At 37.4% G+C, this 27,260-nt stretch overlaps 1 protein-coding gene and 1 long non-coding RNA gene across 4 annotated transcripts in view; one reads left to right on the top strand and one right to left on the bottom strand.

Moving 5' to 3' along the window:
• CRTAC1 (cartilage acidic protein 1) overlaps positions 1 to 24,368 on the top strand; it is a 310,184-nt gene extending 285,816 nt beyond the window's left edge. The window contains exons 12-16 of one of the 3 annotated variants that reach the window (XM_072423868.1): positions 5,665 to 5,810; positions 7,646 to 7,688; positions 8,192 to 8,335; positions 20,317 to 20,442; positions 23,712 to 24,368. In XM_072423868.1, coding sequence (XP_072279969.1) covers positions 5,665 to 5,810; positions 7,646 to 7,688; positions 8,192 to 8,335; positions 20,317 to 20,442; positions 23,712 to 23,842 — 590 coding nt within the window. In that variant the 3' untranslated portion in view covers positions 23,843 to 24,368. Of the gene's footprint in view, positions 1 to 5,664; positions 5,811 to 7,645; positions 7,689 to 8,191; positions 8,336 to 10,468; positions 11,235 to 20,316; positions 20,443 to 23,711 lie in introns of those variants that run through there. The other 2 variants (XM_072423870.1, XM_072423869.1) reach the window with 2 other exon arrangements.
• On the bottom strand, positions 1,745 to 15,802 carry LOC140339271 (uncharacterized). Its single transcript, XR_011922415.1, has 7 exons — positions 15,718 to 15,802; positions 11,313 to 11,404; positions 11,048 to 11,190; positions 10,019 to 10,117; positions 9,754 to 9,814; positions 5,034 to 5,085; positions 1,745 to 4,290 (listed from the first exon to the last, which is right to left on the bottom strand). It is a non-coding gene; the product is annotated as an uncharacterized lncRNA (long non-coding RNA).
• Positions 24,369 to 27,260: the final 2,892 nt, after the last annotated feature.

Below are 27,260 nucleotides of genomic sequence, written 5' to 3'. Positions count from 1 at the left end.
ATTAAGAATTTATCTGCCATGACACGAAGCAATGGTCATAACATACAAAATGGCATAGGCAGGAAAAAACAGACCGTATCTGAGAAGAGGCGGACGTGACTTACATTCTTCCTAAACTCTGATAAATGTTTAGACCTACTACTCAAGGGACGATTTTCCTTTCCAATCTGATTTATGGTTCAGTAAAACAATCAGATCTGAAGGGAAAGTAAGTAATCTTTTTTTTTTTCTCATCAGAGGTGGATAGAAAAGATGTTCTGGTAAATTTGAACTGAAAGTACACAAGTCATGTTGAGTGAATGAATGATTTTATTGGATTGGAATTCCAAATACTTTCCATTCTAGAAAAAAAGAAAGGAAAAACTACCCATGCCAGGTGAAATATAGACTTTACAGAGCCCAGCTATAGCTAAGCCTGTTTTTCACGTTGGACAAGTATGAGTCCTTCTCTTTTTATCATTTGAAAGAGGGAAAATAGCCATCAAGCCAATGTAGAACCCCAAGATATATGAAATTATTATTATGTAGATAGTTTAGATAAAACCACACACAGACTGTAACTCTTCCTTATTCTACTAAAAAACAAAAAATGTACTTACTCCCTGTATTCCTGCTGGAGAAATTCCTTTAATTTTCTGTCCCAATGACAACACAAGGAGTTAGGGAAATGCTGCTGTCTGTGATGAGATTTCTCCTGACAGAAGCTTCAACTCTTCTCATTTTATTCAAAAGGAAAAAAAAAGAAAATTATTTTAACTTGAGCGGAGATATTATTGTTTGATATATTTATTGTTTAACACAAAGCATATCTTCGGATTCAAACCTGTGCTAAGGGAAATATGGGATCTGCCATTGTTGACCTTGCTGGTTAGATGGTTTGTTTGCTTCTCTAATGGATTCAGTACTTTTCCCAGGAGAAATGCACAGCCCAGAAGTTACAGATAGACGACTCGGAACAATTTGAAGTCAGAGACAGGCAGGCACCTAGTGTTTTCACATGAAGGCCAGGAATATTAACCTACCCAATTCTTAACCACCCGACTGTTAAACCCGACCTTGGTTCGGGTTAAAAAAAATTACAATTATGGATAAACCCGAACTTTTCTCACTGTATGAAAATACAGTGAGAAAAGTTTGGGTTTATCGATCGCTTACCTGGTCCCGCTGCGATCATCCAGCGTCGGGTGCCTTCTCAGAGAAGAAGAAGCCGGCCTCCTCTTCTCCGTCCGTAGCGTGTGCGTGTCCCTCGGCGATGACGTCGGCGCGTGTGCGGGAAATTCAAATTGAAACTCATTCAAACACATTTTGTATTGGATTGAATACAAACTCCTGTATCCAATCCAATACAAAATAATTCAAAATAAATACAAAGTATGTAATTGGTAAATTCAAACTCTCATTTTGTATTGGATTGGATACAGGAGTTTGTATTCAATCCAATACAAAATAGGAGTTTGAATTTTGTTCTCATTTTGTATTGGATTGAATACAAAGTCCTGTACCCAATCCAATACAAAATAATAGAAAATATATTTATGTGGTTTTGTCTATAGGTATGTGACGGACACTAGGGAGGTGTTTTAGAAAAATATATTACTATACAGTATACCGAATTATCGCATTTTCAGTATTTTTCATTTATTTATGTATTCTTGTTTAAGCTGATTTTTTGTGTCTTTAATTTTATTAAAAGTAATTTTTTTTTTTTACATGATTGTGTGTTTCAAACATTTTTTATATTCATGATATCTACTAGAACCCTGTTCTCACATATTTCTGTAAGTTACAGGTCTACAATTTAAAAAAAAATTTCATGAAAAACAGTGTAACGCTTTTGGAACAGAAATCTAGACCTCAGTGTAACGCCCAGGTGGTTAAAGTAGTGGCCTTACCACAACTCAATCACGTGTGGTGGTTGGTGAATATTAAAATGCAGAATTATTGTGCCTTCTATATTTTCCAGTTTGCTTTTTGCTATGAAAAATGCTGTGGGAATGAACACGCAGCTGGTTGCTAGCTTACCTGTGTCAATAGAATAAAACAATAAAAGACCCCTTGTAGTAATAAAAATAAAACATCTGCTTTTTTCTTGGGAAGACCAAAGTTCATGAACTTACATAATACTATATTCCCCTCTTTCAGATTGTAAATGAATATTTAAGACCGATTAACCTTCTTTAAAAAAAAATTGATATGCAGGTTACAATACTGAAAATATATAGAAGAGGAGAGATGCACAATACAGTTGATAGATCTGTACAACTGTAAGCAGCTGGGTTAAAATTTGGCTTACTATAAATTCAGCTTATTGTGATAATCAGCTCAGGAATGAGAGGAGAACTTTCAAGGAATCCTATCTCAGAACAATGAATAGGACATGACACACTGATACACACGCTTTGTATGGGGTCATGGATCAGCAGGAAAACTAATCTGCAAAAAGTGTGAGAACTAGTGACAAGAAAAGGCTTCACTATTATATAGCATAACCAACCATAACCCCTGCACAAATTTATGAAAAGTGCATCCTACAAATGAATTATATAGATCTTCAGAGTAACACCCCACAATGGTGTTGGCCTTGGGACCTGTCTAGTTATAAAAGAAATAAAATTCAAGCCAAACATCTCCAGTAAGTTTCTGGCAGTGTTGAACTACATGAAATAAGCAAACCCCTACATACATTTAAAGTCTTTTCCATTCTCTTAACTTCAGGGCATTTCACGCTGCCACCTGTTAAAAGCAAATGCGCATTAGTAGGTGGCCCTAATACCCCCTTGTTCTCAGAATAGGCCAGAATTAAACTAGACCCGATGTTTGCATAGCAAATTATCAAAACACATTCTATGTTTTAATTGCTTTGTTTTCAATGAGGAAATCATTCTTTTGTTTATCACTATTGATATAAATTATGTTGTCTTTGCTGCACTTTACCCTTTTTAAAACCAAAAGATTAACATTATTGGTTCCCTATTATATTCAATATATTGCAATAAAGGTTAAACTATTCTTTTTAGACTGGATAGAAAGAAGGAGGTTTAGGAACATTTTCAGGCTTTTACTTCTGGGAATGGTGTGACCAGGTCAGGAGGACACAAACTGTTATAAAAACCTGATGTACCTACTATTGGTAGAGACAGAACTTTTTCCAAAGCCAATCAGGCCTTTCTAAAGGAACCTTTATTTTCTATATTCTACGGTTATGATAATTATTTTGTCTTGCACTACCCCAGGAACAATTTTAGAACTGTCAGAAGATGCTGTGATCAATATACATGCCCCAAAGTTTACTTTGTAGTCTGCAAACATTTACAAACTTGTATAATATCCAGACATTTTGTCAATGAGTCTTTTCCTGCATACTAGCATATTTATACAATATTTGCTCTTTTGTAGGTCTGCAGACTTGCAGAGATTTTCTTTAAATCTGCACACTGTATAGTTCTATTGTTCTTGACCTTCTACGGTGCAGATATTTTTATCCAGGTTGAATACTGTTTCTGTTCTAAAGTTTAAAAGCTATAGAATAATTGCTGCCTCACTGCGATCAGGACTTCTCTGTGGGTATCACAAAATGTTCTTGCGCTGTGGATGGCTTTGTGTGAACTGTTCTGTAAATTAATTAAACTTACAGCAGTATGCATGCCAACTATACACACCTCAGTTATTTCACCTCACCGAAACCCACAGTGCCTGAATGAAAACATTTTATCTCTTGCTGCCCTTTAGTACCAAACCTAAATATAGACTTTTTTCTGGACTTTACATATGGTGTGGCACTTCTATTGTCCACCTCTATCTTCCTCTGCGCCATTGTTTAGAGCTGTGGCATAATGTTACAGCACCTACTGGTACAGCGTAACCGTTTTATTATTCATTTGTATCAGGCTATATAACAAGAAAAGCAACCAGAGCTTCATTGGTATGATTGTCAGATATACAATAAGTCCACACGGCCCCCTAAATTAGTCTACTTTACAGAGCCACAAATAACTGGTAAGAGGAAGTCAGCTTTTCAACTCACAAAGTATGATATTAGTATAGAAATAATACCAGCAACTGCAAATCATGGCAGTGTTTTATTCCACCAGGTACACTTCCAGCTTCAGAAATTCCTTTACCTGGTAGAATAAGGCACTTGCTGCTTCATGTACTTTAATTACTTACTATTTGCTGATGACTTAAAATTGTGTACGCTGCGTCTCCATTCGGAAAATTTACACCTCTGTTAGTCCCGCTGAATCTTTGCCACTCAAAGTGGCAAATAGCTCAGAATTGAAAAGTGGATGACTGAAAATAAAAAGAACAGATTGATACATATTAAGGGGCTGCATTAATGTTATTTCCCTATTTTATTGCATTCAGAGTGTGCTGTGTTGAGTCTCTTTGAATGCAAAACATACACATTTTAGGAGCAAGATCCAGCTTTTGGGAAATGTAAATGCCCACAAGAGAACACCAAGGTTTTGCCATAATCTTTTTACTTCAGCTATTCAGCACTGCATTGGTGCTTTAAAACTGTTAATAAGATATGAGCTGTTTTCTGATTCCTAACTCAGTAACATTCAAAAATTCACAATAATATTTATAAATATTAATTTAATAGTAATATTTAAAATTCATCAGAAAGCAAAGTGCAAACTTCATCTCCCACACTTATTTAAATGCACCATTAACCCCTGCTAAAATCTGTTTATAACATTCCTCTAGATATACCACCTATGCAGTGTCTTACACAAATTCAGAGCATGCCTGCTTGTGCCAAGACTCAGTCTATAGAAATCTTTGGAGCAGTGTTTCTTGATCCACAGCTTACTGTAAATTATTGATGTGATCAGTAGGATGATTGCCTCTTACATTGCTGGCCAGTGGGAAGAATGTCACCCCTACAGATAGTCAAAAAGATTATTGGTGTCAGTTTAAAGTGACCTGGGAGGCGCAAACTGCTCATTGCTCAAGGAACTTCTAACAACCTCTGGTAGGACCCCGACTAAGAAACACTCCTTTAGAGTTATGCATAATACATAACTTACCTTGCTGGAAAAACCTCTCATGTGAGGGGGAACCAGTATTTCCTGTGAGATCCTGTAAAAATAGAAAGAAGGCATGAATATGACTCACAGACTGGGGATGTTTTACTGGTGAGGAATGATTATATGTTTTGTGTGTAAAATATTTTACTCATCTTTATTGCATGATGGAGATTACCATTACCAGCAGAGATAAAAAATACACATGCATGCTATGAATTTCTTGCATCATTCAATATTTTTATTGTAATTATGTGACTTTCATTCCTCATATTCCTACTGGCTTGGAACACAGAGGCTAAGAGTGTGATAAAACTGCAGGAAATCCGAGAACTCCGTTTATGTTCCCATTGAAAATCCATAAAAACTCAAAGAATAACACAATATTCTAACCTATTGGAAAATAATTGTGAACAGGTTTTCCCATTCAGCACTGAAATAACCCCCCCTCCTCCATATGATGTTTTTTAGGGAGCTATAAACACGGAACGGCCTGTTTTATAACGTCTGTAATGCTCCAGGCAGTAACTGTGAGGCTTTCGGAGTTCGATTTTGTCCGGTGATAATCAGCTCTTCCCTCACATCCAGCAACATCTTGATCTAATTTCCTTTTCTGACGCTCTCTCTCTTCTAGGAAAAGATGAAGCTAGCAGCTTGGAGGTGACTTGGCCTGATGGCAAGATTTTTACTCGGGGCATCGCTGAAGGGGAAATCAATACCGTAATAGAAATTCCCTACCCTCTGGATGAAGACAGCGCCACTAAGCCCACACTTATTGAGGTGGTACATTTCCCCCATGTATTCTGAAAAAATAACCAGTACAACGGTTTTATAACCCTGTCAGCAAGTATCTGTACTCATTACAAGCCTGACTCTGATCAGCCCAATGTAATCACACTCACTAATCAGAGTGTGTGCTCATATTTTACAAATACCTTTGCTTCATAGTTTCAGTGACATCCGGTCAGGAAGATACATAAAGATTCACTGATTACCTGTGTAGGTTCTGCTTCCTGCTTTACTGTCCCCCCTCCCTCATGTGTTCAGACTTATTTATTTACTCATACAGCGTCCAGTGGATTAATAGTCTATCGGTTTTATCTCAGCAGATGCTGAACAAATCTGCTAATTGTATTGTCCGACAAGCAGATTATTACTAGAAGGATAATCTACACAGACATGTATAAAATACAGTCATGATAAGCTAACAGCTAGCAAATTGCAGGTCACATTTAATTGTATAAAAAACTAAAATGAATGCATTTACCTATCATGTTATAAAGTGGCTGTGTAAATCTGAAGCTTTTGGTGAACTCCAGGCCAACTGCTAGCAACAACTGAAATACATTGGTTTACGTGCTAAATGATTTGTAATTCTGTTTATTCAGTGCTGTAATTTACTGAGCTATGCCACACTGCACAGCTAGGCAGTGACCCCCTCCACACCTCCTGTTACTGATTTAGCTATTTTACTGCAGCTCTGCTTCAAAAAATATAGTTCTTATCCTAGTGGGGACTAAAACATATTTTGGGGGTTAATTTAAAATATAACAATATTTCAAACTAGCAGGTGGAGCTTCAGGCTCCTTTTTACATTTTCTCCCTACCAGCTTCTAACGAAAGTTTGGTTAAAATGTTCAATAGCTTAAGTTGCAAGCCAAAAAGTGAGAACTGTATTTGTTCTGGTGGGTTGAATCAATCAACGGAGACATCAGGTACATTGAACATGTAAAAGAATATTATCCTTACTTTTGGGGCTTTCAAACAAAATACAATATTCCTATCCCCCCCCCCCCCCCCCCCCCCCCCAACTTGTAGTAACCTACCCTCTCCCACCTCAGAATCATACCTCCTATATTGCAGCAGCCAAGGATCTGTCCTTTAAAATTATTGCAGGAATGCAAGGTGTAGATACCCAACAAACTCAAATAGTTTCAACAGATAATAAAGGTGACCATTGAGTTATAAGCTGTTTTGTTTGCCCCATTCAGATTTATGTAAGTGCCTACATATATGGTTTATGGCCATGAGCTGCAGAAAGGTCAGTAGCGAGCATAAGTTTAAGAGGAAGTTTTGCTTTCCTTAAAAGACATACATAGCTGGAAGCATGCCAACATGAAGCAACCTTCGGTGCATCAGTAAATGTTAGTCTGGCTTCAGTTTCTGATCAAACTGGTGCCAACTACCTTGTTTTCAGACAGCCCAAACTCTGCACTGACTGAGCATACTATTAGGTAGGCAATTGTCATGAACGTCCCAAGCTCCACAATGGATCTACGGGCACTTTTTTTTATTATAATGCTTGTACAAATCTGCATGTCATGATTAACCCATTATAGATATTCAAGTTTACAAAGTTACTTCCTAAATCGCTGCCATAGAAGTCATGTATTATGAATAACCGGATGTGATTTTGCTCTATGAAGTAAAAAGTTACTTGGTTGAATTTGCAGAATACTGTCCTGATATTATACTCACAGGTCATGTAAATGGCTTTTTTTACAGTTAATCACTTGGCTAAATAAATAGAGTAAGGAAATTGCTTTTTGATCTCTTTCAGTATGACTAAAGATGATTGTAATTTGCTTTTACTTCATTTATCTTTTTCTGAATAGTGCGGCCAGGGTTTCTCGATGAATGAAAATGGACATTGTGGAGGTAAATGAAGCTTAATGTGCTCGAAAGTCACACACCTGGATTATAAAACGAAATGTCATTATAGGAACAAATTTCCTGCCTGGGTGCTCAGCGAGCAAAGGGTTTGGAATGAATGTGCAGAGAAAGCATTTGTTTTTCCTAATTGCTCTTTTTAAATGTGATATATATTTAGGGTTGCAGGGTTCTAATCCTATTTTAAAATACACAGCTTACAACAGAACACTGTTTTGTTAACATTCAACAGAATAATTACCTGGTGGTGCCTGTATTAACACATAATGGGGGGGGGGGGGCATTCTGAACCCCCACTAACCACCACTGATATCTATGTGTGGCATTCTAGTGGCATACACCATAGGAATATGGCAGTGGTTACCCCTGGTTGGTAGTTTAGTTATCTGCCATAGTGAACTGCTAAGAGGAGATAATTATCTAGTGTCTATAGTTTTAGCTTCTGTTTATATAAAAGTGCTGGTAATAAAAATATTCTCTTGTATTTTCAGACACAGATGAGTGCCTACAGTTCCCATTCATCTGCCCAAGAGAAAAGCCAACCTGTATAAACACATATGGGGGTTACAAGTGTCGCTCAAATAGAAGATGTAATCGTGGTTTTGAGCCAAATGAAGATGGCACAGCTTGTGTTGGTAAGCCACTTTTTTATATATATATATATATATATATATATATATATATATATGCAGTTTATTATATATGCATATTCAGTGTGATATATAAATATATAATTTATTTTTTTTTCAAAGACAGCATAGTTAAATTTTATTACCCTGTAGGGAAACCATATACAACGGTAGTCTGGCAGAAAAGTTTGATGGTCCAGGGCTCTGGCTGGTGCACCCCCGAGCGGGGTCAGGAGAAGTACTCTGCTAGGGGGGATGCACCGGCCAGAGCCACGGACCACATCCCCAGTACAGTTTCCAGGCTCGGGGAAGTGGGGGCTGTGTCCCTGGACACAACCCGCCTACTCTCCCATTGCAGGCTGGGATCTGTGATAGAAAAGTGGGTGGGGTTATGTCCTAATGATGTCACTCTGGGGGAGGTTTCTCCCCCTTTGAGTGACACCTGGCATGCGCGGTCGGGAACCGGAGAGTGGTCCGCGGAACTGAAAGGGTTGGCGACCACGGATTTAGAATAAAAATCAGCTGTACCCAACTTCATACAGCCTTCTGCTAAAGAATCATTAAGACCACACATTTTCTAATTTACTTGTATCAGCTCTAATGTGATCTTGTTTCAAATGTTTTGAATTTATCATGACTCCTGGTAATTTTGCTTCACACCCACTTCACCCTACTTACCTTAAACACTGGTATGCTCATTGGGGTACAAACAATAATTCACCTGGTGACTTGTCTGTGTGTACACCGCCCCTTCCTGTTCTACATCCATATTGTTTCATAGTATGGTGGTTGTACTGTTCTATAACTGAAAGGAGACTAGTCAAGACATCAGACGTGTCTAGTGTACTATCTTATGACAACTTGCATGCTCAGCTCAGTGTACATTCAGCAAAATATTACCGAATATAGCCTGTGCCTTCTGCAATAAATAAGCTGTCTGCTCACAATTTTTGGCTTTTTTAGTTTGGTTCCGCTGTGAGAGACAGCACTAACCTTCTTCTAATAGTGTTTCTTTCTAGCTGGGTGAACCAGACAAATGTCATTATGAAAGCTGTCAGTCGTAGCTTATCAATTCTGCTGCTACTGACTCCTCACCAGTGCGGCATTGTCCCTTAGTAACTTTTCCTCTCAGTACAGCCCATTGTTTAGGGCTAATGGGGTGGTTTACAGCCAAAATGCCACTGCAGGTGTCTGCTCCATCATACAGCAAGTAGTTTGGCAGAAAGCATTTGGTTTAAGTAGTCATAACTATATATATGCTTCATCGATAATACTAACTATAATTAGACTTTTTAATACCTTTATTCAATTACTTCTTCAGTTCTCTGTCTCTGAGGACAAAGACATTGAATGAGACAATCTAATAATATTCAGAGTACCTTCTTTTTATCACAAAAATGTAAGGAAAGGAGAATTTCACTTACCTGTAATTATTTTAACTCTAAGACTCCCTTAACAGCAGACATGAGAGATGAATCGCTCCCCCTTAACAAGAACAAACCAAAGTTAGAATTTTTAGCTCTTCATCATACTCCCCAGCAAACACCAGGGTTTATACATAAAATATATCTACATTATACAAATAAAAAGAAGATGAGCATAAAAGTCAATTATAAAATAGAAAGGTTGGTAGAGAAGAACATTACACACTGGTATGTAAAAAAAAAAAAATACTTGACAAGTTCTTACAAAGGTAGTTGCTGGTCTGTCCTACAGCGATTAATGTGAAATCAGCCCAGTTAAAAAATCGGCACTTGTCTAAAGGTGGTTTTTCAAGTTTTAGGGTTCCTGAGTATGACCACAAAAAAGGCAAGGTTACCAAAACAAAACCCCCTTTCCCACACAGATCAAACATCCTTGATAGGGAGCAGAAAATCAAAGAGGTGAACTGTTAAGAATAAGGTAAATTAATAGACAGGTAACTGGTCATATTGTAACTTTAAAGGTTAAATTTAACTTGTATCTTGTTCTCAATGCACAAAATTATTTTCGGTAGTAAATAACACTAACAATGTCTCTGTTTCTTTCTGCACCCCATTCTTTTACCATCTCCCTCTTTCTTTCTTTTCACCCTCAAACATCTTTGAATTTCCCCTTTCCTCATGCCATGTTTTCCTTCCATTGTCTCTGTCACACAAGCAGCACAAGTAGCGTACTTTGGATCCTATCCGTCTTCAGCCTACAGCTTTCAGCCAAACCTCTTGCACTGTTCAGCAGTCTTGCTAAGCCTTGGATTATTTTTGCACATATACTCTCTCTGAACAAATGAATCACATTGAGGCTTTCTTTGCTTGGTTCTCTCTACTTATACAATATGTCAGTGAACTGTCAGCCGACCCACCCTGGCTCTGGGATATAGGTGGCCTGCTACTAAACATGCCAGAAAGAACTCTGTCTAAAGGCTTAGAGTGAATAGTGATATTTTCGTAAAATCGAGTTGTTTGTTAATATGTCATGCATGTTTTTTGAGAAAACTGAAGAGGAGAAAAAAAAAAAAAAGAAAAACTGAAGCCCTTGCTAAAGACACTTTCACGTATCCTCTGTAAATTCATGTTTTATATTCAAAACTTCTTTCTTTTATATTATTTTGAATATGTTGCCCAAATGCTTGGTTAACTCTTTTTCTTCAAAAGATGCCAATAGAGTGGTGCATGACAGCCCCATCTTGGCAGGTAAATGGCCAATCCCTGGTGGTTCCATAAAAAAGAAAACACCAACCTCTATGCCAGTTTGTCCTGCCCAGTCTGAGCTTTGTCTGCTCCATATCCTTATCAAGGAAGAAGCCTTATCTCATTTTTTTTCAATTATATGAAAATGAAATGTTAAGAGTTGAACTTTTTTGCAGTCTTCCAGTCATCGATCTGAAGAATATGTTAGAAATAAAATGTACAGTAAATATACAGAAGATATGTGTTAACCTTTCTTTCTTTCTGGTGTTGTAACAAAAGCAGAACATGCATTTTATTATAAAAAAATAGCTTACTTGATTTTAGCAGTTAATATCAGAATGTTTCACCAATATCCCTCAGTGTGAAAGGACAGAATACTTGATAGAATTCCACAGCTGATTTATGACTACAACATATTAAAGAAACAACAGGTCTAAATCATTGTGACTTGCTGATTTATGGAAACATTGCATAAGACTGTTATGTTCAATAGATTCCATTTCTATAATACACCTTTGTGTGAGTAAGGTTTACAAGGGGGGGGCAAGAATATGATCATAAAAGTACTTGTCATGTGACTCCGTATAATCAAATGGAACAACACTAACGAGAGATCACAGCCTGACAATTCACTAAATTATAGTATCAGCATTGATGTTTAGATAACAAAAAGTTTCCAGCTGAATAATAAACTCATTGAGATTGACTTAGGCTGGGTACATACGTCCAATGGTTCTTGTCGGATAAACAGCTCAGGGCCGATATCGGACGGGAAGCTGGCGTGTGTAAAGCGCCTGACGTCCATCGGCTGAACGACCTGGCGCATCCATGGACGATAAACGACCCTAATGGAAGTGAAGGGGAAGAGCCCGCAGCAGGGTGTCCCACCATCGTTCTCCCCTCCCCATAGATCAGAACGGTGATGTATGTACAGCACTTGTTCATGCATCGTGCAGTCCTTAGTCATTGGAAAGGATTGTGAACGATCCTTTCCAAAGACAATTATTGCACGAGTGTATGTAGCTTTACTTAAGATGTACTTCACTTTTTACACAGTGACTGTTTAGTAAGCTTAATAAATAAGGTAAGGAAGTGTTCATCATGAACACCCAATCATCAAGAAAAAAATATAGAGGATTGTTTCCTTTTTTTATTTACTAAGGTGACTGAATAATTAATGTGCAAAGTTAACGTTCAGAACTTTTTAACATGCACATTGCAGACATGAAAGCTCCACAAATTTTTATTTTGTATGCACCATGATATATCTAAAACTGTTTATTAAAGCTATATTTTCAAATACCTATATATTAAACTCTTTACTAGTAAAGGCAAGCACAATATAACCTCCAGAAATAATACAAAATATAGAATACTACAAATATATGGCAAATAATTTTAGACTTGCTTGGGAAACAATGAAAACAAAGATATGCAAGACTGTACCTAGGTGATTTACATTAAAAATTTGTCTACAACATGATGCGTCCTAACATTTTTTTCAATCCCTTGAAGAATTCAAGGACACAATGGCATGAAAGGGGTTTTATGTCTATGGGTCCTAATTGTGTGATTGTATATATTGTATATGGGATTTTGTTGAATATATATTTGTGTTTTTTCATAATGTTATTTCTGTCACAAGGAGGATGACATGGCATCTATGTGACAGTGATGCAGGCAAGGGGAGTCTGCACTGCTAAAATACCAGGGTTGTCCAACTGAACCCCTCAAGGGCCACAAGCAGAATTTTCATATTACCAGTCAAACCTTAATAAATGTACTGCTGTCTGTTAGAAAAGTTGCTAAAAAATGTGTGGAGATTCTGGCTTTTGAGCTCTGGAGTTTGACATCCTTGGGCTAAATAATAGATGCCACAGATGGAGATCACGAGTAGAAAATGTGTTCTGCACACCTGTCATTAGAACTTTATTACCAATCTCAGAGCAGTCTGCTTACTGCCAGAGAAGATCAGTGAATTGCCATCTCATTTGTAGAGCCTGTGAACCCACAATTGCACGTCTACATGCAGTTTTGGGTTCAATGTCAGAACTCCCAGCCATCATTTTCTTTAGGTAATACTTATTAGGCAGTAGCTGGATTAAAAGCCCATAAGGTTTACCCATTAATATTTTCAAGTTCTAATATTTTTGTTGCAATATGCATAAGGTTTAGGGAACAAATCAGAATAAAATACATTCAAAATGGATATAGCTGACATAACACCACACAAACCAACTGAGAAGGTAACTGGAGTACAACAAGTACACCACCAGAAATTGAAGCATGGCTTCAAAATATGATCATTTGACCTGGCAGGGTTGTAAAATGTTTGAAATCATGGGATGGTTGTTCCAGGTCCATGTCTTATTAGACACTTAGGCCAGCACAAAGGTTACAGCCATAAATTCTGCACACTAAAGTAAAATTAGCAATGAAAGGTCCTATATACCGTATTTTTCGGACCATTAGACGCTCCGGACTATAAGACGCACCAGGTTTTCCGCACGGGAAAACAAGAAAAAAAAAATTCATTTGATTTCCCCTGAGATCCAGCGTGCGGCACTTGTGCCCGCCCATGAAGGCGGCGCAAGTAAAAAAATATGCATTCGGACCATAAGACGCACCCTGATTTTCCCCCCACTTTAGGGGGAAAAAAAGTGCGTCTTATGGTCCGAAAAATACGGTAGTTCTATCTTCATTAATTCACTTAAAATTGAAAGTCAGATCCTTTCCTAGCCCCTGCACTGGGTCTCTTTATGGTTAACAATACTGTTACCTTTGTCATTTGAGAGCCATGATTTGGGTTCTTCTCCATAGACATATTTTGCAGTTTGCCTGCTTTGTTTTATACGGTCCCAATGAAATGGCTGCTTTCAGTTGCCATCAGCCACAGGTACATTAGAGACATCAGGACAAGGTCATTCTTGATGGTTTTGCCTATCAGTGATTAGTTTAATCTGCATTCTGGCTGTCATGCTATTGTTGTGTAGACACAATTTTTTAAAGTATCACTTAAAATTACTCTTCATTATCTATGCCAGTTGGAGCTCTCTCTACATACAGATGAAACTACCAGTGTATATTTTTGTCTCACCACTCACTAAACAAATTGTGCTATTAATCTATCTAAAAGCATTTACTATCAGCCGTCGCTGCTGTGTTCTGGATTCTCTCCAACTCTGTACTTGTAACAAAATCATTGGAACATTTACTCTCGGAAAAGTAAATGTATCTTAAACACAGTGCTTGTGATGGACTTGTTCTCCATACACAATGCAAAGAGGACTTTTTGCGGTTTATTGTTCCTGTTCATTACCATCTCCTAGGAATAATAGATTAGGAGAGCTCAGATAATACATTATAGTGAGAAATAAAGTGGGGCAAAACCCTTCTATCCTTTACAGACAAGGACAAACCATCCTAACTTCTGTTTAGATCTGCAGTTGCTTTATTGCTGCAAGTGATCAGTAAAGAAACCAACCATTTCAGCACAAGTTTAGCTGAAAACACACTGCCAACTATGCAATTATAACCAATAAATCAGTTGGTTTAGTTCTACTATGACTTGTTTATAAATGTAGAATATGGAGAACTAGAGTGGTTCTTAAAAATGCCTTGTCATAATAGTTTTTCCCCCATTTATTAAGTTTTGGATATGGTGAGGTAGGGCAAATCCCGTATCAACTAATGTCTGTGTTCCTGGTTTTAAAAATTTTGATCTTTCACAATCCTTTTCAACGACAAACTACTGCACGATGCATGAACGAGTGCTGGACATACAGCACCGTCCCGCTTTTTAGAGAGTGGTGGGGGGAGAACGATGGAGCAGCAGCCCGCTATGCTCTCTCCCCTTCACTTTTATTACAATCGTCGTCGATCAGCGAGGATGGTCATTTGGACGACGGGCACTGTACACACACTAGATTCTCATACGATATCAGCCCTGAGACGAATATCAGATGAGAACAATTGCATGTGTGTACGTACTCTTAGGCTGGGTACACACGTATTCAGGGCCGATATTGGACGAGAATCTGGCGTGTACATCGTCCGAACGACCGTCCTGGCGGATCCAGGGACGATGGACGACGAACTATCCTAATGAAAGTGAAGGGGAGAGAGCGCAGCAGAGTGCCGCTCCGTTTTTCTCCCCTCTCTCAATGGAGCAGAATAGTGCTGTATGTACAGCATTCGTTCATGCATTGTGCTGTCTTTAGTTGTTGGAAAGGATCGTGAAAGACAATTATTGCACGTGTGTACATAGCCTTACAAATGCAACAAACCAATTCCATTATTAGCTCACTAGTACACAGCTATACTGACCTATCAGTGTTTTGGTGGTGGCGACATCTAAAGCATTGTTCACCGTTTCTGCTGACAAGAATGTTTTATCAGATACTCATTTTGTACTTGCGATTTACTTACAAAAAAAAAAACTATATTTAACCTATTGACATGTTTAATATTTTCAGACAATGATTATGAAGGTAGTAATGCAAAGGAGTTAACTTTTTGAGTTGTGTCCTAGAGAAAATGATATACCTATCTTACAATATAAGCACATAGCTGAAAAGCACAGAGAGAAATATTAGAGTATGTATTTTTTCTATAAGTTACTGAAAATAAATATGTGTATATTGCAGTATACACTGCTTGAAAATTGACTGTATGCATTGCCAAGTGCCAAAGATACGACTTCAAACTGTATCTGCTTACCGGTGTTTGAGATGTGTACTCCGTACCTGGCGGTAAATCTGTTCATCCTGAGTGGTCACTGTAAAAGGTACACGTCCCAGATCTGCAGAACAAATAAATTGTTACTGAAAGAAAGTAAAAATCAATATGATATGTAATTTATTCATTTTTTGGCATTTATCTCTTGTCTTTGCTAAGAATGCTGATGTGACTACAAATGTGCCACTTTTACATAAAAAATAAACAAATGTACCTATGCAACTGACTGGATGGTCATCATGGAACATGTCAATTCAAAATATATGTTTAATATGTTATTGAAATATTACCTTTGTCACAACACCTTTCACAGATGTAAAATGTCATCTCACCATAATGTTCTAATGGTGGAAATGTATGTACATAGCATCTATAGGTCCCTGTTTGTGTACAGGGTACTGGTAGTCTTCCAGCTTACATGTGTGGTGTTAAGTGGAGCACTGACATATGCTTTACCTGAACTGGCATCACAAAGGAGGCAACAGAATTTACGATTAGTGTTATTACCAATGGATCCAAAGCAGCTAGGCACCCTGCTAACAAGTTTACAAAGCAAAAAAAAATCTCCATTCAGGGGGAAAAAACAATACACACTAACTGCAGCTTTACTTTTTTTTTTCTTTTCGTTAATAATGTTTGACAAATGCTGCCTGAATTTGATCTGGTTTGATAAAAACTGAATGTGGGACAAATGCTTTAAAGCATGAAGCATTTTGACCGCTTACTCATTTTAAGTACTTTACACTTTATATTCGGGTTGGCTGATAGGTAACATTGCTTGAATACATTTAATTAAATTAGGCAAAGTTTAAGTTTAATTAATTACAAAAGCAAATACAGCAGGCAGCAAAATCAAACAGCAATGAACAGACATTTTATCTATCTCATGCTTTTTTGATTATTTTTCATATTTGAGATTCATGTTATGCCTATGCTAGTGAGCTCCTGTTTATTAATAACTTTTTTTCAGCTACATTTACTTTAGTGCATTGCAGCAGCTTGTGGTGTGATGATGTGTGGTGTAACACATCAAACACTTTTTTTTAATAGCAGCCCAATCCACTTAGACAACATGATGTAGCACACTATAACTGCACACATGTGAATTTTAGGTGTGCTTGTAGAGCTTTAGCAGCCCATTTAAAATGAATGAACTGTTTAGAGCAATATATTATATATATATATATATATATATATATATATATATATATATATATATATATATATATATACATACATAACAGCAATGCACTAATGTGAACAGGGCACAGTATAATGCAGACAGCAACTAAAAATCAGTACATTTCCAGTTTTCCAAACCAAAAGACCTTCAAATGTCAATGAAGAAATAAAATGTGAACCAGCAAAATTAACTTCATATTTCCTTCCATTTACTTCTGCATCGTTTTTTATTATGTTCCCACCTGTGCAGTGAATGAATTCTTGATTTTAATAAAGGTTCCCATGCTTCAATTGACTCCAAATTTACCCCCCTACTTTCTAAGGGGTTTTTACACATTTGTGGTAGGTAGCTCAGAACAGTGTCACTTCTAAATTTACCACATATAGTTCTGTAGAAGAAACACTCAACTGATCATGCTGTTGTTTCTCCCTCTACAAGCAATATAGTTTAAATAAGTTGAATACTACATGTACAAAATTAAATAACAAGGGCTCACTCACTTTCAACTGGAATCGTCCTTTATGAGCTGATATTCAGCAAGCATTGTCATGTATCATAGGTGTACATTTGAAGTCATGAACAATGACATGACTATGTACTTTGTAAGTGCTGCGTAATATGTCTGCGCTATATAAATACTAAGTAATAATACAAACTGTCACAAAGGTTTTTTTTTTTTATATGATCCTGCACATACACTACCTACTTTACTTGCTGCCCCAGCTTGTACAGTTATGCAGCACAGCAGTCTAGTTGATGGCTGTAGACTGATGAACTCCAGGGGTAGGGTTAAGGGTTAAGGGCAGGTGTTTATAGGTGGTTCAACTGCCTGTTTAAACAAGGCAGTCCAGTTCTGGGTAATGGAGTGGTATTTAAAGCAGACCTATCACAACATTTTTTTACTTTACTTTAAATAAAAAGGTAGATAACCCATTGTTTAAATTGAAGGGGAGACCGACATGGTAAAGACTAAATAAGCCCATATTTGGCATGTGCAGAACTCTACTGTTAAAAAAAAAATGCAGATCTCACACATGTGCAGTGAGATTGGAACTTTGTTTTTAGAGGAAAATGGCCACGTCCAGGGTCCAGTCTGTGCCAGAAGGCACAAAGATGATGGGACGGCACGGGACCAACTGGACAAGATTGTGTAGGGTTCCACTATTTACCATCTAAAACAGTGTGAATGTGGGAAAGCCTCTTTACAACCTGTAAGGATGTATGTGTTCCCTTTTATACATTTTTACTTTCCTGGGTAAATGATACATCTCATTTCTTGTTTTTAAGGTTCCTGTTGGGAAGGGTACAACCACTGTCACATTTTCATTTCTGTCCTTGTTACTGTTCCCAATTTTCATTTGACAAAATTGTTTTTTAAGAGAGAAGGTAAGGGAAAACGGAGCCAAGGAAAACAAAAAAATTTTTTAGCTTGAGAAAGACTTTTAGTTTGCTTAGTCATCAGATCAATGAATAGATCAGTCAATACAGGGTGTTGTCATAATGCTTCTGAAAGATTATCTGGCACTTTCTCATATAAACCTACAGTAAAAGTATAAAAGCTCTCAGTACTGAGCTTTTCTCCTAAAAAGTTTAGGGGTATGGCTGCCAAATGAGTAGACCTGAACTCAAAAAGATAATTATAGGGAACATCCAAAAATCATACTTGTAAAGGATATAATTTTTATCTTGAATTGCTCCTGAAAAAAAGTAGTGGTGTGCTCCCTGTGCCTCGAGCTATATAGCTGTACACACATAGATGAGAGATCACTACATCTCTGACTGCTAGTCTCAGGAAGAATTAGGTTTGGTGAGGTCATTACTGCCATGTTTGCTTTAGGGAATCTGTACTACATGCAAATATTCACTTCTGTTTGATTTTGTGCATCCATGCTTCCTTCACCTCTCCTGTTCCTTTATGAATATCATCATCATCAACCAATTCCATCAGACCACAGACATGACCACCCCAACACAGAAAAACAGTATTACAACACAAAAATCAGTATTACAGTACTTCTAGAAGCTTCCTACATCTGATTTTTTCTACATTACTAATACTTGGTTCTCGGCTTGTTTTTTTTTTTTGGGTGCAGCTTTAGTTTAGGTTCTCATTAAAGTAGACCTACCACTGGAAGTTTATGTAGGAAGTCATTTTATAAACTCATTCTAAAGAATGTTAAGTAAATCTTTTGTATTCAGTCGTTTCAGTCATACCTGGAATAAACAAGCAGAGAACGGTGTGACAATTAGTTTAACACCCAAGATGCATACTCATTCTGGGTCAATGATTCTGAAGGTAATAAAGACATCAACTAGGAATGCTGCATTTTTTAGAAACAGGTAGAAATGGTAGCTTACCATTTCTAACAATTTCTCTTTAAAATGCCCTCTTAACGTACACCATGCCTCTTACCAGGAAAAAATTTGCAGATTGGGAATAATGACTTTTTCTGAATCACAGTGCCCATTCTAGGTCAGTAAGTTTTAAAAGTCAAAGAACAACAGGCAAATAGTATTTTCACAAGAAGCAGTCCCATATTCCTCTCACAATTGTTCTTTAACAGACAACAAATTCCTTTAACAAACATTTATTTTGTGTCTACATGACATACATGGCTAGAGCTGTGCTTTAAACATGTATGAGCATTTTTGATAACCACACAGAAGATGTAGGAACTATTTCTCTAACAAGTTGTAGACTTGCCTGGATATTCTGGTTTTGTGATTTGCTGTCTGCTTCATTTAAGCTTGGTTCTTTCAACACCTGCACAATAGGAAAAAAATTCAAGTTAAAATTTGCTCTCCATCACCTACCAAATAAAAAAATGTAAAGCCTATTTTTTAGGTAAGTTGTGGTTGCAATGACAGGTATCATGGTGCGGCTTTTTAATGAGCTGACCAGTTTGTTGCAATCTCCCTTTATCTATCAATATCACATACAAGTAGTCTGCTGGTCTGGCATTTTACACAATGATGAGTGCCCATCCACATTCTGGCACTGAAGAGAAGATCAGAGCACTGCCTGTCATGAACCTGTGGTTTTAGGGAACAAGGAATGGTTAAAACCTCTATCAATCAAATTACCATAACATCTTGACCAACAGACACAACATTAAGAGGGACATTTTGCATAACGGGAAATCTCCTAGAAAGTTGTTTTTGTCAAAGGTAACCTCGTAAATCTTGTTCAGTAACAACTTTATACCGATAGCCTCATGACAAAAAGAGGGTGAATCACCCCAACCCTTCCCTAATCTTCGATTTACTTTAAATCTGTTTTTTTTTTTTTTTAAACTATGGCTGTGTCTACTATACACCTGCCTTTCACATGTCAGTCATATGGTGCAGTTACTTTTATTAGCCACAGCACTAAAAAAAAGTCTCTTTGTACCACTCAGACATCGATGAATGTGCCCTTGGTACACATGAATGCACCCAGCTTTGTGTGAATACGAATGGATCCTACACTTGCAGTTGTCTCCCAGGATTCCGCTTGAAAATGGGCTCAGACAGTCAATGTGATGGTAAGTAATATGGAGTAGAATCGTGAAATAAAGAATTTATATAACAAAACTGAACTATATGTAGCAGTTCCTGTGCTTTCAGAATAAGTTAACATTAAGCCTGGGATTTGCACCAAGGTAAGTCTAGGTCTTGATTATTTTCAGGAGGACCATTTTGACTTTTTAAACACTATAGAACCTCCTCCTGTGTCACTGTCTGTATCTTGTGCAACCCCTACTTAATGTACAGCACTGCGTAATAGGTTGGCGCTTTTTAAATCCTGTTTTATATAAATAATTAAGTTTAGTTTCTATGGCTATTGTTAAAGCCCAACTAACCCAAAATTTAACAAGGCAAATTGCAATCCCCATCAGGTTGATAAGTGAATAAAGATTATACAAGCAAAGTGGTGGACAAAATATGTTTCATAGGCCAAATATGTTTGCACACTGCAGTAAATCCTATTCCCTCCCATCTCTGAATCTCAGCCAGTAAGAGGGTCTGTAGGAATGGACTATGCAGAAAAAAACAATAGATACATTTCCCAGCGTCCATGCCTTAAGCCGCATACGCACGTGCAATAAAAGTCATTGGAAAGGATAGACTGGCGCTGTACACAAGATTCTCACCCGATAACGGCCCTGAGCCGAGTGTACGTACCTTTACAGTGGAAACCATGTGTGTTATGTGTTAGTAATAAGAAGAGAGCAATTGAAGAACATCAGTCTATTAACAGGTAAATAAAAGACACAAGAGGTTCTGGCTGTGTGGGTAGGTTCACAGATACAGCCATGCACAGCTACACAATGGGTTTTAAGTTTGTAAAGTTTAGTTCCAAAGGGATTACTTAAAAATTTAAGTAATGAACCAGATTGTTTAAGAATTTGCTATGTTCAGTTTGGAGTTTAGTTGGGATTAAAGTCAAGTTACACACAGTTTTTTTGTTTTTTTTTAAGGCTATGGTCACCACCAATGCTTTATACATAGCTGCCAGCCTCATATAGCACCAGGGTGTTTAATTTAAAGGCATGCATGACCAAAGTAATGTTTTTAGCAATGAATCAGAGGGCCTAATTAGTGAAAAGTCAGTGGGTCAGATAATATAGTAATACACTACTTCATTTTCAACCTTGCAGTGTCAGACTTCCCATCAATTGCAGCAAATGTGAATCCATTTGCGCACTCATCATAGTTGCACATGTTTGGAATGAGTAATTTGAGAGACATTAAAGGGAAGATAAAGATTAATAGATCTCTAAATATATATATTTTTATCTTGTTGATTGCACGAAACATTAGCGAGCAGTTCTGCTTCATAATGACACAAAACGAACCCATAAATTGCAAGTGCCGGCTTAAGTGTCATCAGTAAAGTTTAATACCTTTTGCAGCTTCTCCTGCCAGAAAAGTGTCCGGCAAGGTCATCTGAGGAACTAGATAGGACCGAATGTAAAGTGTATGAAAGATAAATGGATGTGGTGATAACATTTGCTGAAAATACTTTTAGATGTTTGTTGTATGTACAAAACAAACAAAAAGAAATGTATCCTCATTTTAGGAGTCTGAAAGCTTGCCGTAAAGCTGAACACCTGACATTAGAGGTATATATAAAAATAAAACACATATAGGGGAAGAATATTGCTGTCCATCTTGTCCTGTGATTTACAATACTCTGCCACGCAGAAAAGATTTTTCTGGTAAAGCAGCTGTTTATATTTTAAAGAGGACCTATTCTGTGAGAATATGTAGGCTGCCAATTATTACCTGTTTAGCTTGTCTGGTTAGTGCTCTGATCCTCTGCATTCACCAACTTCTAAATCACTGACCCAAAATGAGGATTCAGCTCAGACGTTCAGCTAATTGTGGCACAACTTGGCACAGAAATCTGCATGCTTTTTTCAGGTATTACTGAAACTAAATTGAACCAAAAGATCATCCTAACACCCAGGCGTTTAGCATCTATTAGAATGGCAACATAATATTTCAATAAAGTCTACTTTATACAGCATTGGTCCTGTCCCCCTCCCTTAGCCTGTGACTGGACAGTAAAAGAAGAAGCAGAACACTAATTAAATAATCTCTGTGTCATTCTGCGCTCATGCTTTCAGTACACTGAGCACAGCGGAATAACGGATTGGCTGCAGTATGAGCTTTGGACTACAAGGAGAGCATGCAGCTTATTACATTAAATCACTTCCCGGCACTACTTGCAATAAGTAAATAAATAAATGATGTATTCAGAAATACAGAGCTGTAACAATTTAGCTTGTGAAACTGAACTCTGAGCACCATTTAAAAAATAACCAAAAGCTCTCTCCCAATCACTGTATCATGATTATAAAAAAAAAACAAAAAAAAAACTGTTTTTCTTCTGTAGATGATTGTTTTCAGTCCCTGCAATGTCATCACAGAGTTAATAATTCATCTAAGCAGCAATTAGGGAAAAGAATCTGCAAAAGTTCCAATGTATTCACAGGGACACCCCGTAGATTACTCCCAAAAGCATTTTACGTGCAGGAAGTCTGTGGGGTCAAAGTTGTAAGCTGCACAAGTGTTGGCACATGCATAAGCAGTGACATGGAAGCAGAGAGTTCCCATGTCATCACTTCAGCATCAGGTTAGAGTAGTTCTGGTCACCTAAATTCTGTCAATTCATGTCCTGTAAATCACTTGCTTCTGCTCTAATGTTTAGTGTCCTGGTAATGCCCAATATCCAACAGCTCAAGACACTGACAGGTGTAAGCAGGGTACTGGTCTCTCCTTCTTGTATTTATACAACTTTCTTTTCTTGTGTTCAGCCCCCTTTGCTATCACCCACTGAATGAGGATCTGTATAAATCCATTAGGCAGAGAATAGCTGTCATACTTCATATGTCCTGCCTTCCTTTTTGCCTAACCTCTTTTGATGGGAGTAACTTTTCTGGAGTTGCTGCACAATTAAGGACAAAGGTGGATGACAAAGGCAAGGAGAAGAAGGACATATAGAGAATAGCAGCTAGTAAATGTGCTACTGAACTTTAAGCACACGGACAATAAATATGCAAGTTGACAGTGTGCCAACAAAGTGAGGTCTCAATGTTGAAATCTTGTTTTTGTTTTATCAGCATGTCTTTTTTATCTAAAAAAATCAATTCTACTTCCAATACCTGTCCTTGTTTACAAATAATAAAATTGTCATCATGATAGTCTGATACTACTTATGTAAAAGGTCTGCAATATCTATGTTATCAGTACCAAATATTCACTACTTCACCACCATGTAGGTTGATTATTTTCCTCTTTATTCCAGATATCAATGAATGCCTGGAAGGAAACGGACCTTGTGATCACATTTGTCACAATGATGCTGGTTCCTATCACTGCCATTGTCATAGTGGCTTTTATCTGGCAAGAGATGGGAGAAGATGCCTTCAGCAATAACTTTTTTTTTTTTGACAATGAATTTTACAGAAACCCCAGTGAATGTATGGAGTTTATATGTATAGCTTTGCAACATTTTTACAAAGAACTGAGCAACTCGCTTTTGCTGCAAGCTGCAGGGTTTCAGTTTCACAAGAACGTGCATGGTTTGGTTGATTTTCCATTGAACATTGTGCTGTTTTTCAATGTTAGGAAACACTCTATGGAAGACTACTTGCTCCATGCTGCAGTCTTAATTATATAAATGGTATAATGAGGAGTACTGTGAGATCTACATTGCTGAGTCTTTACCTATCTACTATTACTCTTTATAACTTTTTCAAGTCTATCAGTTTTCCAAGAAGTAATAATGTAACAATATGGTTTTAGGATGATTCATGTCTTTATACTTAGTGCATGCTTTGCACCATTTTGGAGACAGTAACCTGATTATTTTTTTACCATCTGGACAACAAAACTGACAGATATAATCTGATATGGGCAACAATTTTCTTCATCTCTTTAAATAAATCTAATTGAAGTAACACTTTTCATTGTTTTTTTAATAATTCTACCTACTTAATAATAATGTTTACCTCTTACTCCATGCTTGTTTTTTTGTCAAGTTCACAAGAAAATAAAGCAATAACAAATGGCATTTTACACTTATACAAAAGGCACTGGACACGGAGTGCAAAATGCACTAAAAATGCAGGGTGTCTTTCTGTTCTTTTGCCTCACCGCCACCCCTCCCTCACACTTGCTGGAAATTCCACCTACAAAAACGTCAAAGGCAAAAATTTGCTGTGCAAAACAATGGCAACTGTGCTTAGTGTGGTTAGTGACAATCATGTCTTGAAACTAGAGGCTCTGACTGCCATACTTCCAAAACAAAATAGATTAAAGCCCAACTAAACAAAAAAGGCAAATTCCTAAATCAATCAGGTTCATAAGTTATATATACCAGTGCTCGCCAACCTTTTCGGACCCACGGACCACTAAAATTACTGGCTCCCGACTGCGTTTGTGTGGGGAGCCCGGTGTCACTCAAAGGGGAAGAAACTTCCCCCCCATAGGGACGTCATGATGCCAGAACTCACCCACTTCCCAGAGCCTGAGATACATATGCGGGACATAGTCTGCGGTTCTGGCCGGTGTGCCCTCCCCCGGCTCAAGTGGGGTCCTTCTCCTCTCGCCCAGCTTAGGGGCGCACAGGTCAGAGCCGCAGACCACCGGTTGGCGACCGCCGATATATACACTACAAAATAGTTAACTATGCCTGCATGCTGCACTACATCTAATTTTTATCTGATCTTTGAGTTCAGCCAGTGGGAGAGTCAATCATATGTGTCCCCTGAAGTAGCAAGAAGTTTGTTGAATCACCCATGAACGTCCACGATTTCCCAGTCTTGTAGAGCTTTAATAATTCAGACCCCATGTGTCTTCATGAAGAAACAACAGAAAGTAGGTGGTGATCAACTGTAAGACCATAGTCAGAAAACCAAATGTAATGAGATAGCTGTAAATCTGAATGCAGGCATATATACACAATTAGTTTTTTAAATTTAAATTGAATTTTATTTAAAAATCAGCTCCAAATGTAATAATTTAACACTAATGATTGATTTGAGAATTTCCTTTGTTCAATTTTGGCATTAGTTTAACTTTAACCTGCCCTTGACATGGGACACTGTGCTAGGAAATTAATCTACAGATTGTGCACGAGGGTAATTAAATTAATATTGTCAGTTTAAAAGAAAATATCCCTCTTTACCCTGTAGCTTTAGGGATCATTTTTATTCTTCAAAAACTTTTTTGTTTATGTTTCAAGAAAAAAGTTTTTTCAACTTACAGTAATATACTACTTGTTATTCAGGACATCAAATGTCTGCTTCCACGGCTGCTTCATCTGTGCCTTGACAGGTATGAAATGTTTTTTTTCTCAGTGGTTTCATTATGGGCTACAGATAAAAATCACAAAGAGTTAGAAGAGAATGTGTTTATTGTGCACAGATCATAGTAGTCTAGAAGTGGACAGTCTATACTAAGTATATTATGCTTCTCTGCAGCTGTTACATCAGGTGTTCTGAGAATCTGTCAGGGGCTGTTACCTTTCCCAACAGTAACCTTTAACTGTGCTACTTCTCCAGCATTTAATAAATCTACTGTGCTCTTTGAGGTTTATCAGATGCAGCATAAAAGAGAGCCTGTTTTATTGAGGAGAGCATGTCAATGGCCCAGATTATGAGGTTATTAGTGACTCACTTTGTGTTGGGAACGAGGAGGAGCCCACAACCCTATCAGGAGGAAGTAATTTTTTAAAGGTCAAAGTATTGGACTGAGAGCATCTCTATGGATTATGGTCTTTTCATCATTTACATTCTATTTTGCTTTTATATGAATACAATGGCAACAAGCTTTACTTCTCTTTCCAATAATATACGAAGTGTTTGGAAATGTCTCTTTAGCATTAAATCCAGAAAACCAATGCAAAAAGCAGAGGACAAAAATTCAAACTCAGATCACCTTGTAATGTTTGGGATTTTTGCCAGTAATACCATTTGGCCTGAGAATGTATACATTAAGCTACTGCAGCCTGAATTCAAGTTATAACCTCCTAAACTCTATGTCCATTTGCTCACTTATGCTACAAGGAATTCCTGGGGAGTGTAAATCTGAACCAATGCACAACCTGTTAGGGTAATTTTTCTAAATAATGCATACATGTAGAGGACAAAGCATTTACGTATGACCTGTTAATTTCCCAAAGCAGGAAGGAGCGGAGTATAGTTTTACAATGCCTACAGTAATCTGGTTTGGAAAATTGCCTAAATATGTCTTGCAAGATTAGGGGAGGCAGGAGCGGGTAATCAAGTATGCATTATATCAAAGCCCTAGCAATAAACACAGGAGGAGAGAACAAAGTAACCTGCTGTTCCTAAACTGTCCAATCAGTATTTCTATTCCTCCTACAGTCTATTTGTACGAAGGAAAGTGGTGTCAACTGCCGGTCTGTTTAATGCTCAGAAGTAGACGGAGAGGAATACAAATGTTATGTCTCCTAAATTAAAAAATTCTACATATATTCTATTATCTATATTCTATATGTGCATTTAGGGGTTTGCCTTTAAACTTGCAACCATATGATAGAGACCATTATAAATGTGATGTTTCTTTTTCATTTTTCTTTGCTCGTGTCAGCTGCCTGCCAACCCACGTGCAGGAAAACACTTCAGTATTCCGGTTTTCATGTGCTGCCATTCACTTTAAATATCATGAGGCAACTAGAAAATTTTACAGATGAGGTACAAACACATCAATGACATAGTACTGTAGTATAAAGTTTGATTTACTCTAATTAGAATCTGCTTCCACATAGCACTCTTAGAGATGTATGAACCATTCTAAAAGTTTAGTTCATAGACTCTGCTTGGAAGTC

This window comes from Pyxicephalus adspersus, chromosome 10 (assembly GCF_032062135.1).
Source record: "Pyxicephalus adspersus chromosome 10, UCB_Pads_2.0, whole genome shotgun sequence".
NCBI lineage: Eukaryota > Metazoa > Chordata > Amphibia > Anura > Pyxicephalidae > Pyxicephalus > Pyxicephalus adspersus.
This window is presented reverse-complemented; position numbering and strand designations above follow the sequence as displayed.